The sequence below is a fragment of the Puma concolor genome, chromosome A1 (assembly GCF_028749965.1).
Source record: "Puma concolor isolate L17-30 chromosome A1, mPumCon1.1.hap2, whole genome shotgun sequence".
Taxonomy (NCBI): domain Eukaryota; kingdom Metazoa; phylum Chordata; class Mammalia; order Carnivora; family Felidae; genus Puma; species Puma concolor.
Window position 1 is genome coordinate 133,897,465 of NC_141667.1, and position 15,108 is coordinate 133,912,572.

Here is a 15,108-nt window from a genome sequence, read left to right on the forward strand (position 1 = left end):
AAGAAATGAAAAAGCACAGGGGCACCTGGGTGGCTCAGTCGGGTTAGCATCTGACTCTTGATTTCAGGTCATGATCTTACGGTTCATGAGATCAAGCCCTACATCGGGCTCTGCTCTGTCAGTGCAGAGCCTGCTTGGGATTCTCTGTCTGTCTCTCTCTCAAAGTAAATAAATAAACATTAAGAAAAAAAATGTAAAAGGACAGATGTTCTTCAAGTGGAAAGGACATGGTTCCAGGTGGAAATGGGTGTCTATGTGAAGGCCTGAAGAATGTTGGCACCAGTAAATGCATAAAAATACTTAAGTAAGCTTTTTCGTTAATCCGTTCTTTATAGGATGATTGGCTTTAAGGTAAAAATGATTACATCTGTTTTGGTGATTAAAGCATATGTAGAAATAAAGTGATTAGACGGAATGTAGAAATAAAATGCATAATAGCAAAAAGGAGGAGAAGCAGGTAGAGGGAAGCACACTGTTTTAAGGAACTTATATTATATGTAAAATGGTATAATATAATTTGAAAAGAGAGTGTAAGAAGTTAAAAAATGCATTTTGTAAATCCTAAAGTGACCATTAAAGATATAAAACAAGAGTTATATGTAGCTAATAAGCAAATAAAAGAGAGTAAGTGTAAGGCTAAAAAATAGAAGACAGAGAAATAGGGAAAAAGGAATAAGAAGGCATGGAAAACACAGAAAATAATTCACTATGCCCATAATTATATTATATTTAAATGCATTAAGGATATTGGTGGAAAGAGAGAGACTGTCAGGCCAGAAGGGGAAAAGAAGACCCCACTCGATTCAGTTCAGAAAAATAGGTAGATTAAAACTAAATGGATAGGGAAACTTAAGCATGAGACACTAATCATAAAAAAAGATATACTGACTATATCAATACCAGACAGCATGGACTTCAGGGATTTCCAGAGATAAAAAAGGGAGTTTTTAAAATGTCATTTAAGGGGCACCTGGGTGGCTCAGTCGGTTAAGCGTCCGACTTCAGCTCAGGTCACGATCTCGTCATCTGTGAGTTTGAGCACCGCGTCTGGCTCTGGGCTGATGGCTCAGAGCCTGGAGCCTGCTTCATATTCTGTGTCTCCCAGTCTCTCTGACCCTCCCCCGTTCATGCTCTGTCTCTCTCTGTCTCAAAAATAAATAAACGTTAAAAAAATTTTTTTTTAAATGTCACTTAAATTTAACTTACTTCAAATGCAAAATTCTAAATGCCATTAAAAATATATTAAGGAAACGATACAATCCTAAGTGTACAACAGAAAGAGCATCAAAATGCATGAAGCTGGGAGCCTGGGTGGCTCAGTCAGTTAGGCGTCTGACTTCAGCACAGGTCATGATCTCACAATCCATGAGTTTGAGCCCCATGTCAGGCTCTGTGCTGGCGCTCAGAGCCTGGAGCCTGCTTCAGGTTCTGTGTCTCCCTCTCTCTCTGTCCCTCCCCTGTTCATTCTCTGTCTCTCTCTGTCTAAAAAATAAATAAAAACATTTAAAATTTTTTTTAAAAAAATGCATGAAGCAAGGGGCACCAGATTATCTCAGTCACTAGAGCGTGAGACTCTTGATCTTGGGCTTGTAAGTTCGAGCCCCATGTTGTGTATAGGGATTACTTAAAAATAAAAATTAAAAAATCTTAAAAAAAATGCATGAAGCAAAACTGACCTAATTGAAAGGAGATACAGACAAATCCACAATTTCAGTCAGAGATTTCAATAGTTTTCTTTTCCTAATTTATAAAGCAAAAAGAAAATAAACAAGAATATAGAAAATATAAACCAAATGGAGCTAAGTGATGCTTAGAGAAGAGTCAGCAACTGCAGAATATAATCTTTTAAAGTATAAATGGAACATTAACCAACATGGGTCATTGAAACAAGTCTCAACTGAAATCAAACTCAATGTATTTTCTTACCACACAGATTTAAACTAGAAACCAGTAACAAAATATCTATTAAAAAACTTACAAATATTTGGAAATTAAATTGCACATTTACAAATAACCCATGGGTCAGTCAAATCAGAAAATTACAATGGTAATTTGAAAGTATTTTTAACTAAAATTACAGTATCTATAAATTGTGATATGAAGCTAAAGCAGTGTTTAGATAGATAAACTGTCATAACAGCAAAGAAGAAAGGAGTGAAATCAATTATCTGAGTTTCCACCTTAAAATATATAAGAAAGAGCAACAACAAAGGCAATCAATGACACCAAAACTTGGTTATTTTAAAAGATCAAACACAGACACTGCATTATAATAGGAAAATATGACAAAAAAAAAAGCTTTAGGACAATAAATTTGAGAAGGTAAAGAAATGGGTTAATTCTTTGTAGACACCAATTACCAAATCTGACTCAAGAAAAAAACCACCTGGATATATATATATGGTACACACACATACACTGAAGAAATTAAGTTGGGCTTTAAAAACCTTTCCACAAAGAAAATACCAACATTCAAACATTTAAGAAAAAATACTACCAATTTTAAACAAAATAGAAAACAGAAGAGGAGGGGCTCCTTCCTAAAAATAATTTTTCCTGAGATAGATAACAAATATAGGGGCACCTGGGTGGCTCAGTCGGTGAAGTGTCTGACTTGGGCTTGGGTCATGATCTTGCTGTTTTGAATTCAAGCCCTGCATCTGGCTCTGTGCTGAGAGCTTGGGGCTCTGAGCCTGGAGCCTGCTTCAGATTCTGTCTCACTCTCTGTCCCTCCCCCACTCTAGCTCTGTCTCTCTCTCTCTCTCTCAAAATGAATAAAGAAAGTTAAAAAAAAAAAAAAAAAAGATAACGTGTAAATACCTGCATTTCATTGTTACCTTCATAAGTAACACACTGATTAAGAATATTTATTTGTATTTAGGGTCACCTGGGTGGCTCAGACAGTTAAAATCCCACTGACTCAGGTCATGATCTCTAGGTTCATGAGTTCACCTTGGGCTCTGTGCTAATGGCTCAGAGCCTGGAAGCTGCTTTGGATTCTGTCTCCCTCTTTCTCTGCCCTTCCCTCACTCGTGCTCTGTCTCTCTCAAAAACAAACATTTAAAGAAAGGATTTATTTGTAACTATTAGTCAGGAAAATCACATTTTTATATATTTTAGAGCCAAGTGTTTTTAGAAAAAGTAAGTTTTTGCAAATTTTTATCTGACACTATGGCTTGCCTTTTAATTTTCTTAATGGTGTCTTTCAAAGAGCAACAGTTTTACTCTTGGCGAAATCAAACACATTCATTTTTGGGTGAAAGGGTTGGTATTTTTGTACATCTATTGTAAAGAAATCCTTGTGAAGCCCAATGTCTTAAAGGTTTTCTCTTATGTTTTTTTGCTAGAAGCTTTAGAATTTCAGCTTTTTTGTTTAGATCTCCAATCCATTTTGACTTAGTTTTTATGTATGATAAGAGGTAGGGGCTAAAGTTCATTTTTTTTAGTCCTCATATAAATACCCAGTTATTCCAGCATTATTTGTTTAAAGAATATCTTTCTCTTCTGTGCTGCCTCAGCACTATGTTTAGAAGTCAGTTCATGCCCACATTTGTGCTTAATTTCACTATGAAGATAAATTTTCCCAATTTTCTTTGTCAATTTTTGCTTAAAAGCTTTCAAGCTATATTCCTGGGTTCATATAATTATAAAATTATATTATTTAATGATGACTTAAATGCTTAGGTAATTATTCTGTGACTTCTTTCACCTCAGACAATGCATTTTCCTTGAAAGTGAGTTCTGACTTATATTACTATGGCTCTATTAGTATTTTTTTGGTTTTAATTTTTCCTAGTATAGTTTTCCATTCTTTGATTTTCAGTTTTTGTGAATCTTAGATGAATACCATATACCTGAATTATTTTCAAAATCCAGTCTGACAATTTTTGTCTTTTAACTAGAGATTTTAGTTTTTAAATGCATACTAAGACTGCTAGTATGTTTTGTTTTATTTACACTATCTTCTTTTGTGCTTTCTTTTTTCATTTTTTTCTGTATATTTCTATTATTTTTCTTCTATCTTGTATTCTATTGATTGAATTTTTAAAATTTAATTTTGAAAATTGTACTTGGCTATTTGAATATGTGTTTAGTCCACTTTTGCTTATTTTTAGTATTTTTAATTTTTTAATGAAATATTTTAAAAATATTTTAATATTATAAATTTTTAATATTTTAAACAACTTTATTATTTAAAATTTTAATATTTATATATTTTTGTTTTAAAAATGTTTTTAATATTTTAAAATATTTTTATTTTAATATTTTAAAAATATTTTTAATATTTTAAAACAATTAACTACAAGAGTTTTATATTTTCTGTATATGATGCAAATGTATATCTGATTCTGCTCTCCCTTATTTTTACTGTTTATTTATGTTCACTGCTCATAATGTTTATTCCCTTTTGTGTTTTCTGAACATTTCTTTACTACAAAATTATATTTGTTGAACCTTATAAAATTCCTTTGAGGCCTGGTTTGAAGGCGCATTACTTCAAAAAGGATTTGCCTTTGCATATGCCAGCCACCTTGGTAACTTCATTAAAATAAATGTCTTGGAGTTTTGTACTTCATAGTTGGGTAAAATGGTGCTATGAATCCAGAGGAGCATTTTCTTTGGGTTACGAACCCTCAGGGAGGTTGATTTTCTACTTCCACCTAGTATCAAACACATTTCCTGATCTTTGATGGAGCAAATCCATTTCTTTGTCTCCTTCACGCTGAGCTTGTAGTCCTTTGGGGTCCTGCTTTATTTAGGTGTCTCCTGTTAGAGCCTCTACTTTATAGAGCCTCAGGCTTTGTTTTCTGTCCACCGTGTATCCTGGGGCTCAAAATCTAAACTGGTCACCAGGATTAAGCTTAAGTGGGATTTCGGTCAGGCTAATACTTGGCTTCCTGTTCTTACTTTGTTTTTGGCACGTGAAGGCTCCTTAATTTCTTTCCATTTTAGAGGTAAGTTTAAAAAAGTGTTCTTTTTTTCCTCCTTTTGTAATTTGCTCAACAGTTTAAAGTGTTTTTAGTGAAAAGTTTTTCCATAGTGGTTTGCAGGCAAAACTGCAGGCAAGGTAAATGGACCCATATGACCTTTTTTATTAGACTTTTAAAAATCATAAGCTACAGTGATTTTTTTAAAGATATAACATATGGTCGATCTGAACTACTCTCCATTTTGGACTTCCTGATTAATTATTAACAAAACTGAGCCATGATATTCAGAAATGCAGATAATAATTACATATGGGAATACAATTCAGCGAGTAATATAAAAGAATAATTGTATTGGGAGGGAATTAACTGTCTCCAATGAAATTATAGTTTTATATAGACAAGTTAATTTGTTAAAGATCAGCTTTCCAGGAAATAATCCATTTTCCTGATGCTATTTCAGATAAAGATTTTCAATAACTTCCTTCCAATGTCCAAAGAAGCCTTTAGGAAATGTGGTTTATGATATGTGTTCTCTACGATAGGCTTGAAATCTAAGATTTTAGGCTTAAAATCGAGGATTTTAATACTGTGCCATTTTTCCCCAAAATTTCCTCTTATCCATGTGTGCTATCTCAGTAAATGCCATTATTATTTGCCCAGTTGTTTAATCCATAAACCTAGAAGTGATCCTTGAACTTTACTTTCTATCCACACACCCATTCTCACCAAGTTTCATGAGCTCAACTACTTCAATGTCTCTAGAAGCCACTGAGTTCTTCCCATTCCCAGTCTGTGACTGGATCATACCACTGGCCACTTTCTCTTCATCCTTGCACCCTTCTCCTAATTCATCAGGGTAGCTGTGATTGATTCAGTTAAGAAGTAAGGAAACTTCTATTTTCAACATGAATCTCCCAAGTAGTATTCAGACGGTTCAGGAGCACTCATGCTATTTCCTTAAAAAGTAAGAGACCCTAGTAACTTATGCCTAATTCTAAGCACAAAGAAAAGTGACAATCATGAGGCCAGAGACATAACAAAGACATGGGATTCTGGGGTGCCTGGGTGGCTCAGTCGGTTAAGCGTCTGACTTTGGCTCAGGTCATGACCTCACGGTTCGTGGGTTCTAGGCCCATGTTGGGTTCTGTGCTGACACTCGGAGGCTGCAGTCTGCTTCAGATTCTGTGTCTTCCTTTCTCTTTGCCCCTCCCCAGCTCATGCCCTGTCTCTCTCTCTCTCTCTCTCTCTCTCTCAAAAGTACATAAACATTAAACAAATTAAAAAAAAAAAAAAGACATGGGATTCCGTTTTTAAATTAAATGCTCTTCTCATAACAAAAAGTGGTTGGAGATTTATGTTTAGAGATATACATAAGGGAAAGAAGATGGGATCTGGCATACTTGGAGGTAGTGACGGGAGAAGAAAACCACCACTTCATGATTTATATTCCCCTGAGTTAACGCTATACAATTGATCTCATTAGTTAAGAAATGGGGGGAAAGAGGGAGATTGGGGGCGAAGTTCAAGGAAAATTTGTTCAGATAGGACATGTACTTTAAAATCACAAGCCTAATGTGAGAGACAATGAATTAAAAAAAAAAAAAACAACAAAAAGTAAAAAGAGACAGTAGGAACAAGATAAAATGGCCACACTGCTTGGGCTTAAATTTAAGATCATGGTTTTTTAGATGTATGATCTTGGGAAAGAAACTTAAATTCTCTGGTCCTCTAGTTTTTGATTTAAAAAAAAAAAATTAGTGGTGCCTACTTCACAGACATGTGAAGATCTATTTAGCAGATATATTTAAAGAACTCACCCATACTAATTACTGTACAAGTATGAACCATCTTTTTTTAATTAAAATTCACTCAAAAAAAGTCTTTATTACTTTCTGTGTGCCAGAGTCTGCTTTAGTTACTGTGGATAAAGCTCTGAGAAAAATGATCCCTGCCTTCAAAATTAACACTGGAAGATACACAATATAAAAGCACGTATGCAAACAGAGAAGAAAATTCAGATGGTGATGGTGGTAGGTGCTCTGAAGAAAATAAAGCAGGACAATGCAGCAGAGAGTAGCTTGATTGTGGGTCACGGTGGTTATGGAGAGAAAGTGATATATCTGAGTAACTGACAGGACTTGCTGATGTATTAGAGTGGTAAAGGCAACTATCAAGAAGAACTAGTTGTGGTATAAACTCCTGGATAGAAATTAGTGACTGTGGGGTCATAAATAATGGCCCCCAAAAAGATACCTGTGTCCTAAAAGATAGATATCATACAAAGTATCTTCTCTGACCACAATGGGAAATGATTTGGAAATCAGTAACAGGGAAAACTGGAAAATTCATTAATGTGGAAATGAAACAACACTCAAAAAGCCAATGGATCAAAGAAGAAATTATGAGGGAAATTAGAAAATATCTTGAGACATATGGAAATGAAAACACAACATAGCAAAATGTAGAGGACACAGCAAAAGCAGTGCTGTGGATGGAAACTTAGAGCAACAAATGCTTACATTAAAAAAAGAAGATCTTATAATGTTAACAACCTGACTTTATAAGCTAAGGAACTAGAAAAAGAACACACTAAACCCAACACTACCTAAAGAAGAAAATAAAAAAGATTAGAGCAGAGATAAATGAAATAGAGAATAGAAAAATAATAGAGAAAACTAACAAAACCAGAAATTGGTTCATTGAACAGATGAACAAAATCAACAAAACTTTAGCTGCACTTGACTAAGAAAGAAAAATAAAAAAGACAACTGAAAAGTCAGAAATGAAAGTACGGACGTTACAACCGATGCTGCAGAAATAAAAAGGATGGTAAGAAATGTACTGTAATAATTCTCATGCCAGTCAGAATGGCTCATATCAAACAGACAAGAAGTAAGAAGCTTTAACTAGGTTGTGGAGAAAAAGAAACCCTCATGTACTGTTGGTGGGAATGCAAACTGGTGTAGCCACTGTGGAAAACAGTACAGAAATTTCTCAAAAAATTAAAAATAGAAATGCCACACAATCCAGTAATTCCACCTTCTATTTACCCAAGGAAAATGGAAACACTAACTCAAAAAGATATAAGCACCCCCATGTTTATTGCAGCATTATTTACAATGGCCAAGATACGGAAGTAATCTCAGTGTCCACCAAGAGATAAAGAAGGTGTGGTGCATATACACAATGAAATATCACTCAGTCAAAAAAAAAAAAGAGTGAGCTCTTGTCATTTCTGACAACATAGGTGGACCTAGAGTATTATGCAAAGTGAAATAAGTCACACAGAGAAAGATGGCTTGATTTCATTTATATGTAATCTCAAATGAACGAACAGAAACAGACTTATAAATAGAGACAACAAACTGGTAGCTGCTAGACAGATAGGGCAGTGGAGGGATGGGCAAAATAGGTAAAGGGGATTAAGAGGTACAAACTTCCAGTTATAAAATAAATAAGTCATGGGGATTAAAATTACAGCTTGGGGAATACAGTTAATTATAATAAGACCATATGGTAACAGAAGGCTACTGCATTCGTCACGGTGAGCACTGTGCAATGTATAAAGCTGTCCAATCACTATATTGTGCTCCTGAAACTAATAGAATATTGTATGGCAACTATACTTGAATAGAAATTTTAAAAATTTATATGCTAACAAATTGGATAGCCTAAAAGAAGTGTACAAATTCCCGGAAACACAAATCTTACCAAGACCGAATCACAAATACTTATAACTAGAAAGGATACCGAATCAGTAATCAAAAGTATCCCCCAAAAGAAAATTACTGGATGTTAAAATGGCTTCACTGGTAAATTCTATGCAACATCTAAAGAAAAACCAACATCAATCCTCACATTTTCCAAAGAACTGAATTGGAGGGAAGACTTCCTAATTCACACTTAGGAGGCCTAGCTCATTTTTGATACCAAAGCTAGACAAAGACACTACAAAAAAAAGAAAACTACACAGGAGCTTCCCTTATGAACACTGATTTAAAAATTCTCAACAATACACTAACAAACAGAATTCAGAAGCATAAAAGGCATTCAAATCAGAAAGGAAGAAGTACAATTATTTCTGATTGCAGATGATATGATCTTATACGTAGAATATTTACTCTTTTACCAGACCGAATCACATTAGATCCCTTTAATCCATGGATGCCATAACTACAGACAACCATTTCATATGACTGAATTGGTTTGTAATTTTGATATGTGAGCAATATGTATTTTGGCAACTGAGCATTTTCTTTCATATATTTAAATCATTAATTGGCCTAATTAAAATAGCTGATACAATTCTTTCCATATGCAATACTTAAACATTTAAAATACTCTCTTCATAGGTGAATATACCTAAAGTGAGGAAAGGAAACAGCATCATTTCCCATCAAAACATTAATTCCTTTCAGTATGTCAGAATTTTTTTGAGAATCCCACAAGATTTTCTATTTCTAAAGGAATCATATGTACAGACACACACATACATGCATTTGTACGTGCAATAAATGTGAATGTGTATATGAATATATGAAATAAACATGTTTATGAAATATATCTGCATATGTGTGAAATAAAACATACCTAAATCCTCCAATGAGTTTTTTTTTTATAACACAGCATAACATGTGGAAGCAATTTATACTCTCCCAAATAGACAACCAGATTGCTTTTGCTCTGATAAGTCCCTGGGAGAGAAGGAAAGAAATTCCTACTCGATATGACAAGAGGTGCTTCCTGGGAAATTCAAACATGTAACTAGAAACAGATTGATGTCTTCGTCATTACAGAACTGTCAGGGCAGGGAGTGGGGCTCGTACTTGGATCGGCTCTGTGTCAGGTTACCTAAATAGCTATGTGCCGGCTTTTCCTCCACAACTTTGATTCTTCTTGCTCCAGCAGGTATCACCAGCACTTCTACATAACCTGTAAGAGTCAATAAAACACGAAATAAATCTTGAATTCTCTTAAGATCTCTTTTCTTAATTGACTTGCTCTTTTTTTCTTTTGGTTTTGGTTTTTGCTATGGTATTTCAATACTTATGGAAAGAAAAAAATGCATACAAACGCTGTCATCATTGAAAGGAGAGAAATTTCTTGGAAAGATGTCGAGTCTATAGCAGTATTAAGGGCAAAAAGGTAACTGTATTTTATGTTAAAAAACATAAAGGCTCATTGATCTCTTATGAAGTAGGAGGGGGAAAAACCACAATGGTAGAGCTCAGTTAGAAACACAGTAGATCATGGAACAAAATAAGTAACTTCAGATTTTGCTCATGAAACTCCTTTAAGTTAGAATGTGTGGGGAAGAAGGAAAGGCAGCTGGAGAGAATGCAGCTGGCAGGATCAGGTCCCTGGAGTAGCTGAGAATAGGACAAGAGAGACCCAAGCACTCCCTGAGGAGATTAACAAAGGGTTTTGAAACTGGGGCTGGAGACAAGAAAGTGTAAGGTTGCACCTTGCAATCTAGCATCACCCTGAAAGATGTCAAACAGCTAGAAGCAAGACCCAATTAAGTGTTTGTTACAAAACCCTTTTTAGCAGAGGTGAGGAATGTAACACTTGAAGTGAAATAAGATAAAAAGATAAAGTGAGATAAAAGAGAGTTTGCAGAAAAAGTCACAATTAAGACTTCGTTTAGTGCAGAATAGTTATACAGCAGACACCTACTTTTGGCTGAGTAGTTATGCTTTAAATTTTAATATTATAATATATACGATATAGGTAATATTTAATATTCTTAACATTTGTGTAGCTCCATGTATCTGATCAAAGTCTAACTTCAAAGCTAGTAAAAAGGCACAATAACTGATCCCAGAGTTGTCATCTGTTGATTAATTTTTCAAAGTCCCGAAACTGTTTATAATTATTGGTGTAAACCCAAAGGTAGCACACACCCCACTCGGTGGCAGTGGCTGGAATCTGAGGCATGTGTTTTCTGAATCATAATTTCCATTAGTGAATGCTAATTTAACCATTGTTAGCAAACCAAATCATACAAGCACTATCATTTTAAAACATGAACAAAGTAGGCAGTGATGAAAGGAGAAGCAAATGTTTACTACCGATTTATACACAGAAGTACGGTAAGAAGATCTGTGCACTCAATGAGCTCATAATGAAATTGGAAAGACAAAGCAAAAATACCTTATACAAATAAGAGTTAAATAAAAATTCAAAAATTATGTAAAAAAGATCATATGCAGGATGGTATGGTTAACTCCCTGCTTAAAAATATAAACCACTCTTTCAATAGTCCTCCTCCTCTGATCACATCACCACTCAAAAGGTTCACTGCTATTTTTAACTCACGGAAGTGGGATTTTTTGTTTTCCTTTTAAATTGTTATACACATTACTCATGTTTGAGAAACACTGGCATCAACTCGAATCACTCAGATTCAGAGAAGAGAACATTTCATAGAGTCAAGTAAAGCTTCACAAAGAAGTAAACAGATGAACCGTCATTGAAGAATGGACAGGAATTGGATATGTATAAAAAGAAAGTAAGAGAGCAAGTAATATTTTTCGTAGCACATAAGTAAAATAATTCTGTCAGAAAGACAAGATGTTAGAATATGTCTCTGTTAAACAGAGTTTTAATGCATGCCCAAGATACTGAATTGATCCATCTGAAGTTAGTGAACATAGCAAGGAACTTGGTAATCAGCTACTGGTTTGGAGAAGCTTTATCTGAGAGCAGTATGCAGGATGCCTAGTGATAGGCGAGTTGTGGATTAACTGTATTGGGAGGCTAACGTAAAACTCCAGGAGCACGAGAGGCTAAGGAAGAAAACCCAGTAGGCCCTGTGGAGAAAAAAAAAATTCTGAACTGACAACCAATAGAAAGTGGGGAAATAAACGCTGAACACAAAGCTTTCTTATTACTTATGTGAGAATGCAGCCATAGTTTATAAGAAAATGGAAGTCAATCTTTGATAGTTCTGACAAGTTGAACTTTGCAAATTATAGTTAATAAACCAACATAACACACTAGTGAAAATAGCTACGAAGAACTCTGGAACATCTGGAACTCCAGAGAAAGACTAGGCTATTGGAGTACTTTTGTGAGGTGGTAATATCAGCCACGGAAGTAACTGGAGAAAACTGAGGGAGAAGAGAAGTGAAGGACTCAACCTAGGACAGTCATAGCTTTACAGAGAGAGACTGAAAATAAAAAAGAATCCAGAGAAGGAATAATCATGAGAAGCAGGAGATCTGGCTGTTCTGGTGCAGTGGGATACTATAGATTGGATTGTCTTAAGAGAAGCTGTTGGTCAACTGTGTCAGAAGCTGTAGAAACATCAAAGAGAAAGATGACTAAGGAGAGCCCCACTGAATGTCACAATCAAGAGGTGACTATTCATCTCTGAGCAAAGTAACTTAATAAAGTATTTGGAGAAGATATTAAATTTCAGGATGTTAAGAAAGAAGAGGAGAGAGAGAGAGAGAAGTAGAGGGAGTTACTGTAAATTTCTATTTGAGTTTAGCAGTAAACTCAGAGGTTTGTTGTACATTAGGACAGTAGGTTATGTCTACATTTATAGTTCTATCTAGAGCAAGTGTCATTACTCAACTGGAATCGCTTAAAGGACAGATGAGTTAGACGGAGTTTCAAGAAAAAAGGGAGAAAGAGAAATACAGAGCAAAATGATTTGAAGAGAGATGGCCAATGAATGGGGACCTAGATATTTTTCAGTAGGTAAATCATTTAGCATGATTGAGAATGTGCATTTTTAAATTTATTTTTTATCTTATTATTTTACTTCTTAAAGCTTTATTTATTTATTTAGGGAGAGAAAGAGAGAGCACCAGCAGGGGAAGGGCATAGGGAGAGAGGGAGAGAGAGAATCCCAAGCAGGCTCTGTGCTATGAGGGCAGAGCCTGACGCGGGTCTCAATCCCATGAACCACGAGCTCGTGATCTAAGCCGAAATCAAGAGTTGGTCGCTTGACCAACTGAGCCACCCAGGTGCCCCAGAATGTGCATTTTTTTTAAAGCAGTGAATATGAGAGTGGCTACTGCCAAGTTTAGTAGTTGGAATAAAGTCTGTGATGTCAAAATTGTAAATTTGATCCTCATGTTGGAGAGTTGGCTTTGTTCACAGGAACATCCTATTTAATAACCAGAGATTCTATTCTTAAACAGACCTATTAAAATGCCAACAGCAATCACTATCTTCATGGTAGTAATAATGATAAACGTCAGACTGTGACTAGCTATGTGCTAGTCACTATTGTAGGCAATTTACATAATTATTCATTTAATCATAAAGGTAACATCCAAAGTAGATACTACATTTCTCATTTGATAGATGAGAAAATAAAGGGAAAGGGAAAAATTACCATTTTCAAGACTGCTTTCACAGTAATTAGATGACTGAAGCTGTGACCTAAGATCTGTCTGATTCCACTATGGACTTCGAGCTATGACCCGCTGCTATTATTTCATGCAATAGAATCCATAACACTATGACTCTCCACTGCTGTGCCAAACATACAAACAAAAAGTCTGAGAGGATGTGTTCCTTATACAGGATCAGTATCATCATCTCTCATGCTAAGAATAACACATTTTATGCCCATTTTCTTCTTAGTGTATACTGATAACTATCTAGTTCTATTATCAGCCAAATATACAATTTATCTTTAAAAATTCCTTTAAAAATTATCCCACATCTAGGCAAGTTACAATGAGACATGATAAATGCACTAAGAAAAAGAAAAAAAAAAAAACCTCCTCAAGTTTATTTTCTAGCTCCAAGAAAAATGAATTAACAAACTCTAAATAGAGCACAGGGACTGAAAACACCCACATGTGTCTGCACATGTGTTACTCATACAGTATATATATACAGTGTCCATGGCCAACTGGACCAAATAAGGCTACAATTCCTTCAAGAAATTCTAGGAAGTCCATAAACATAAGGATAAAATTGTCTGAAGAGAAATGTACAAAACATTCCCTAAATCACAAGGAGATGAAGCCCACGATATAATTAAGGGCTCATACAGATTTTTGTTTTTAAGACTTCCTAAAATATAATGTTTCATTATGAATTACATTGATAAATATTAATGGATCACACACTGTGCTGGTCATTGGGAATATAGAGTTAAAAATAATCATGAGATTTTTCCTCATTAATCTTAAAGACTAGCAGGGAAAGAAAAATTAATAAATGTAAACTTACAAATGTGATTAGAACCTCACCATATGGATACAAATATAGTGTCACTAAAATAGTTGTTAGTGATGGGGGTAGAGGTTTTCAGTGCTCACCGAAGTAGTGACATCTGAACTGAGATCTAAGTGATGTCTAGAATTAACCAGCAAAGCTAAGAGAAAGCTAAAAGAGCCATATTTTTAAATGCAAGGTGCTAAAGGGAGCATGGTCATTTGAACATCTGTAAGAAATTTGGAAAGGAAAGGGATGATGGTGTGAGACGATGTCGGAGAGACAGGTAGGTACAACACCATGCAGGACTTCACGGTCCAAACTAACAATTCTAGTCTTTTCCCTGAGAGCCATGTGAAGCTAGCATATATCTGGAAGGAGGAAAGCAACATTAATAGTCTCTGATATTCTCGGTATCTTAGGCATCTCAGACATTTTCCAAATAATAGATTCCATGAACACGAGTTACCAACAGCAAATGAACAAATGAACAAAAGTAGAAATTAAAGTGCAGTAAAAACAAAGGAGGTTTGAAGTAAGAATCTGGGGGAAGATGTACCCACATAACTACAGTCAGAAAGGAAAGCAATTTTTAAACTGGTATTTCTCTTTTATATGCTCAGTGGGAAAAAAAAGTGTTATTACAACTAAATAAAGATATCAGGGCTGAATGCCTATGCATGCTGTTTCCATGCATAGTAAATAACCATGCAAGAATAGTCATCAAAAATTCTTGTATCTTTAAACCCCTTTGGTCTTTCAGGCTTCATTTTAACTTCATACTGGAAACCCTCCTCCGCTACAATCATCCTGGAAAGGTTATTATAACTGTACTTCTTAGTTGAAAGTCTGAGAGGCTATTACAGTTAAGTATGACTTTTCTAAATGAGCTCTGGCAGATTTTGACTTGTAGGACCTGTCACATTTTTCACAGCTTTGGAGGTTGAGAGTTTTGATCTACACTTTACCCTGGGCCTCAGTTATTTTTAGGCTT

The 15,108-nt window shown here is 35.1% G+C and overlaps 1 protein-coding gene across 2 annotated transcripts in view; it reads right to left on the bottom strand.

Moving 5' to 3' along the window:
- The window catches only part of ADAMTS19 (ADAM metallopeptidase with thrombospondin type 1 motif 19), a 247,466-nt gene that overhangs the window by 56,594 nt on the left and 175,764 nt on the right, over positions 1-15,108 (bottom strand). For both annotated transcript variants that reach the window (XR_015250415.1, XM_086704877.1), the window contains exon 16: positions 9,783-9,863. Coding sequence is in view for 1 of the 2 variants with exons in the window: in XM_086704877.1 (XP_086561003.1) it covers positions 9,783-9,863 (81 nt within the window). In the remaining variant the exon portion in view is untranslated. The remainder of the gene's footprint in view (positions 1-9,782; positions 9,864-15,108) is intronic.